Source organism: Apaloderma vittatum, unplaced genomic scaffold, assembly GCF_000703405.1.
Source record: "Apaloderma vittatum isolate BGI_N311 unplaced genomic scaffold, ASM70340v1 scaffold26987, whole genome shotgun sequence".
NCBI lineage: Eukaryota > Metazoa > Chordata > Aves > Trogoniformes > Trogonidae > Apaloderma > Apaloderma vittatum.
The window spans coordinates 22,458-27,682 of NW_009727167.1; the positions used below are offsets into that span (position 1 = coordinate 22,458).

At 58.0% G+C, this 5,225-nt stretch overlaps 1 protein-coding gene across 1 annotated transcript in view; it reads left to right on the plus strand.

The window, feature by feature from the left end:
• The window catches only part of LOC104277057 (chromodomain-helicase-DNA-binding protein 6-like), a gene marked incomplete at both ends in the record, with an annotated part of 29,063 nt that overhangs the window by 21,677 nt on the left and 2,161 nt on the right, over positions 1–5,225 (plus strand). Inside the window, 4 exon segments of the mRNA XM_009873589.1 lie at positions 583–785; positions 1,173–1,372; positions 4,533–4,692; positions 5,103–5,192. Of these exon segments, the coding sequence (XP_009871891.1) occupies positions 583–785; positions 1,173–1,372; positions 4,533–4,692; positions 5,103–5,192 (653 nt within the window).

Sequence of the window (5,225 nt, forward strand, 5' to 3'; positions counted from 1 at the left end):
CTGTGCGGGTATCACCCCTCCAGCAGGAAGAATGGGGGGGGGGTTGTCCCACGTGCTTGAAATCCAGGCAGATTTAGATGACAGGGATTCATTTGACAGGGTGAGGGGAAGGAGAGGAGGTAGATACATCCTATTTAATTTCATGTTGCTCCCTCATGCATCTTCTTGGAAGCTGCCTTTCCTCATCCAGCCCACCTGTCCCCTCCTGATGCAGAAATCACGCCTCCAGCACCATGCTCGGTGCAGGCAGCGCTGGGAGGGCCGGGAGGATGATTCAGAGCTGAATCAGCTGCTGGTTGTCAGCAGCTTGAGCCCAGAGGGCCCATTTTTCAGCCTGCCAGCGTTCAGGCTGAATCTTGTTCTGGCCAGGAATTGTCTTGTGTGTGCGCAGAGCCGCTCACAGGTGGTTTGGAGCAGGTGTCCCAGTGGGAAGGTGATGGCTGGCCAAGGGGCTGGCGAGCGGGGACCCAGAGGCGTGAGCAGAGCAGGGCAGCAGTGTGGAGCAGAGGACGTGCTCTGCCCTGATGGAATGCAGGAGCTTCTGCCTGTACCTGAGCGCATTCTCCTCTCTGTCCCTTATAGGAGAGCCTGGTCATTGACAGGCCCCGGGTGCGAAAGCAAACCAAACACTACAACTCCTTTGAAGAGGACGAGCTGATGGAGTTCTCTGAGCTGGACAGCGACTCGGACGAGCGACCCACACGCTCGCGGCGCTTCAACGAGAAGACACGGCGATACCTGCGAGCTGAGTGCTTCCGCGTGGAGAAAAACCTGCTCATATTCGGGTGAGTCTCAGCCGCTCGGAGAGAGCTCAGGCACAGCCTCCAGCTGCTTCAGCCACTTTCTGCCTGTCCTGCTTGCAGTGTCACCTCTGTGCAGCAGTGACCTACCTCCCTGCTGGCACCTGGGCTCTAAGTGAACATTTGGGACGGAAGGAGAGTGAGGGGGGCAAAGTGGGAGCTGGCAGTCGGCACTTGCACAGACTGCTCCTGCATCTGCTACCTTCAGTCCTGGGCAAACCTCTCCCCATCTCTGCTCCTGTGGTGTGGGGGCAGAACGCCCCTGTCCAGGGGAGCTGACAGGCCCATGGCCCTGAGCAAGGTCCTGGAGAGAGGTGCTAGTGAGATCTCAGGTTGCGCAGGAGTGTTGACTCTGTGTTCCTGCTGTTCCAGCTGGGGACGCTGGAAAGATATCCTGACCCACGGACGGTTCAAGTGGCACCTCAATGAGAAAGACATGGAGATGATTTGTCGGGCCTTGCTGGTCTATTGCGTCAAACACTACAAGGGGGATGAGAAGATCAAAAGTTTTATCTGGGATCTCATCACACCGACGAAGGACGGCCAGAACCAGGCTCTGCAGAATCACTCAGGTATTGCGTGTTCTCTCTGCCATTGCACCTGTACCTGTCGCCACTGTGCCAGCCTACGGGACTGAGCCTGCAGAATTCAAAGCAGAGCTGGTTACAACAGCCAGCGAGCAGCTGTGCTTGAGCACTGTGACTCTGTCTGCACAGGGAAAGTGGCTGCCGTGGGACTGGCCTCCGTACTGACCCTGAGAGCCAGCAGCAGGGACTGGTAGGGTAGGGAGCTGTTTCCTGGGCTGTTTCCCAGTGCCATGACTGGTGCAGAGAGAGCCATGTGGTGAGAGCAGAGATGGCATCTGACTCTCAAGTGGACACTACTAAGTTTTTTCTGGCCTGTGAATACTGTCAGGGTCCCCCCCGTCCAAGGAGACACTGGGCAGTGAGCTTTGGGGCACTGGTGACCATATGAACACATTGGGTGTGATAGGTGTGAGGTGCTTTTTCCACTCAGAGTGTAGACGTGCCTGGCTGCTGTTCCTCAGGGCTTCGCAGGACACAGCGTGGATCATTGGGGAGCTCCAATACCAGCAGCTGAGACCGCTGGGCACGGCACCTGCGGCTGTGCCAGGGAAGCTGGTGGTGCAGTCTGTGCAGCCGTCTCACCCTGGGTCACCAGCCTGTGTCTCCTTCCATCGTGGTTCTTGTGCCACACGTACTGGTCTGCAGGGCCTGCCCTGATGGGTGGGGGTGCAGTCTTTGTTTGTCCCGAGACCTCTGCAAGGCAGAATCTTACCCAGGTGTTGCCTTTGCTCACTTTTTGAGCAGGACCCTTTGTCTCAAGTTTGGCTGTGCCCTCCCTGTCCAGAGAACTCATGCGCCAATTTTCCAGTGGGTGTGAGGTCGACGTATCACACCCCATGTCCAGTTGGTAATTGCCTCTGCGTTCTGTTGGGTGGAGGTTTGTGGTGTGTCCTCAGCTTCAGGCAGAGCCTCCTCCAGCCCTGCTGTCCTGTGATCTCCGGCTCTGCCTGGGCAGAGGGGCTCTGTGGATCCCCCCTCTGCCTGCAGCACAGCCTCTGCTCCCTGCAGTGTCCCTCGGGGCAGGAGCAGCACGGTAAATAGTGCCTGCCGTGCAGACGGGTCGTGCAGCCCCAGTGGCTTTTGTCTTTGATGATGTGAAGGCAGAGCAGGTGCTGGCTCCCCGGGTCAGCTGGAGGGCTGTGGCCTGGGCCGCGTGGTCACTGCCTGTTCTGTGCCAGAGCAGCCAGCAGCACAGTGCCTGTGTCCTGCGGCTCTCGGGACAGGGGAGTTGGGCTGGGAGGGCTGCCTGGGCAAGGCCACGGCGCTCCCTGGGCAGGTGTGGCACACGGTGAGGAGCAGGAGGCTGGCGTCAGGGAGCCCGGCTGAAACCCAGCTTCTCTTTTGAGGTGGCGGAGCGCAGGGAAGGCCGTTGTGGAGTGGTGCTCTTGCTGAGCCTCCGGAGTGTGTTGAATGGTACTTGGTGTTTAAAAGCTGACGTCACCGTTTCCGTCTCTCTGTAAATGTCCGACTGGCTTTACAGCGTGGGGTTTGAGCACGTGGCCTTCAGTGGCTCAAGTTAGTCCCATCACCTCCCGCCATGTGAGCTACCCTGGCAGCGCTGCCCCCTGCCCTTGCCACACAGCCCTGCCCGGAGCGGTGCTGGGACTGGACTGCAGAATGCTGTGGGGAGCAGAGCAAGACTAAGAAACAAACTGGCTGATAGGAAAGGGCTTGATTTAGATGATGCCAAGTAATGAATAAGCTGTGGTTTCAGTGGAGGGTCAGGAATGCTGTAGTGCAAGAACAGCGTTAAAATTAGGTATTTAGCAGAGGGAAGCAAGCAGCAACTTCCCCATCAGCCCTTCAGAGTGGCTTTTCCCACCCGTGGAATGCCCATGTGGTCTTGGCCAGAGGAACAACAAAACCGTCCAGCCTAACCCCAGGAGCTGGAGGAGCAGTTATGCTGTGGCTGCTGCTGTGGCTCCCTGAGGAGCCTGAGGTACCGCTCGTGTTTGCAGAGAGCTGACCAGGCGAGACGTGCTCCTGATGGGCAGAGAGCAACAGCCCTTGCCCCGTCCTGGGCTTGTTCCTTCTCTATCCCGTATCTGCCTGACTACGAGGGGTGAGCACAGCACATGGGTGGCCCAGCTCAGCACGCAGAGCTCTGCTCTCCTCCAGCCCCATCCTGCCTTACTCCCTGGAAGGGGCCAGCCTGCTGAGGAAGCTGTGTTTGCTCCGGGTTCATCAGGCCAGTTGGGTGCTGGGGCAGGATCCCAGGTGCCTACTGGCGGCCTCCAGCAGCCGCCTCGACTGGAGTCCTTGTCCTGTCGTGGAGCTGCAAGCTTTATGCTTGTTCTGAGGACACGGCGATGCTCTTGTTTCCTCCTTGGTGGTAGAAGACCAGACGGGTGGGTCAGGGCTGCTCGGGCACTTATTTGCCTTTCACACACGTAGACTGGGCAGGACCCTGCCTCAGAAGTGGCTGCCCAGAGAGGCAGCTCATCCCTCTCAGGAAACTCCGAACAAGAGTGACGCCACCGGGAGTTGTTTCTGTGTTCTGCTGTGAATTCACATCTTACTTCAGGGTTGGAAATGTGTTTGATTTTAAGCTCCAGCCACTGGATCTCGTTTTATCTTTGTCAGCCAGCTGGGACTGCATTCCTTTTCCCTTTGGAACCTTTGCCAAGTGTGAATGCCCCCGCAGTGACCTGGTTCCCACACAGCCTTCCTCCTGGTGCACGGAATACAAAACACTTCTCACAGATCAGGTCGTTGGGATTGTCTTCTGGTCATATTGGAGCCTCTTGTTTGAACTCTTGTCCCAAAGTACTGTGTTGTCCCCGTAAGGCAACTTCAAAGCTGGCTGTAGTGTCTAGGTGAGGCTCTAAGAGCCATGCCCAGGATCAAGGTCCCTTCTGTGCTTCTCTGTGACATTTTTATACATCAAGGGCCTATGTTATCCTTTGTGTGCACTGTTGCACTGAGAACTCACAGCAGTTAGGTTTCTTTGGTGATCCCCAAGTTTTTCTTGGAGATGGAGCCTCCCATGCTCTGCTTTGACCCTGCACACTTCTCACCCTGGCTCTCCGACCTGCAGCCAGGAGCTGTTCGTGGCCTGCTCCAGCTCCTCCGCTCATCTCAGAGATGCCTCGCAGTGATCCCAGCCATGCCCACGGTGCTCACTGGCTGCCCCTTGCTCTTACAGGCTTGTCAGCACCGGTGCCCAGAGGCAGGAAGGGGAAGAAGACGAAGAACCAGATGCTGCTTCCGGAGATAAAGAACGCAGACTGGCTTGCCACCTGCAACCCTGAGGTTGTCCTGCATGATGACAGCTACAAGAAGCACCTCAAACAGCACTGCAACAAGTGAGCACAGGAGCCCGCACTAGCTCAGGGAGGCTGTGGGCTGAGAGCTTTTAGCGTGGGGAGGGCAGGAGGGAGCTGCAAAGGGCTCACAGCCCACACGGATCACCCTGCTCCGGCTGCTGGACTGCTCTCGGTGCTCCTCCAGCTGGCGGAGCTGTGTCCCGAGCAGCAGCGCTCTGGACACAGGGCTCCAGCAGATTGCAGGGCTGGGCACTGTGGTGAGACACCACATGGCCGGTGCTGTTCTGCTTCGAGAAGGTGGGGAAACACAGTGTCAAGCAGGTTTGGCCTTGCTGACCCTCAGAGCGTCCCCCTGAAAACGCTCTGTCAAGGGCCATCAGGCTGGGCCCTGGGCTGGTATCTGAGCTCCTGCGTGCTAGCGTGCCTTCCTCTGTGCCGCCCCGGGACAGGGTGCTGCTGCGGGTGCGGATGCTCTACTACCTGAAGGCTGAAGTGCTGGGGGAGGCCGCGGACAAAGCCTTCGAGGGGACGCCCGCCAGGTAGGGACCTCAGGGCAACCCCTAGCGAGCATT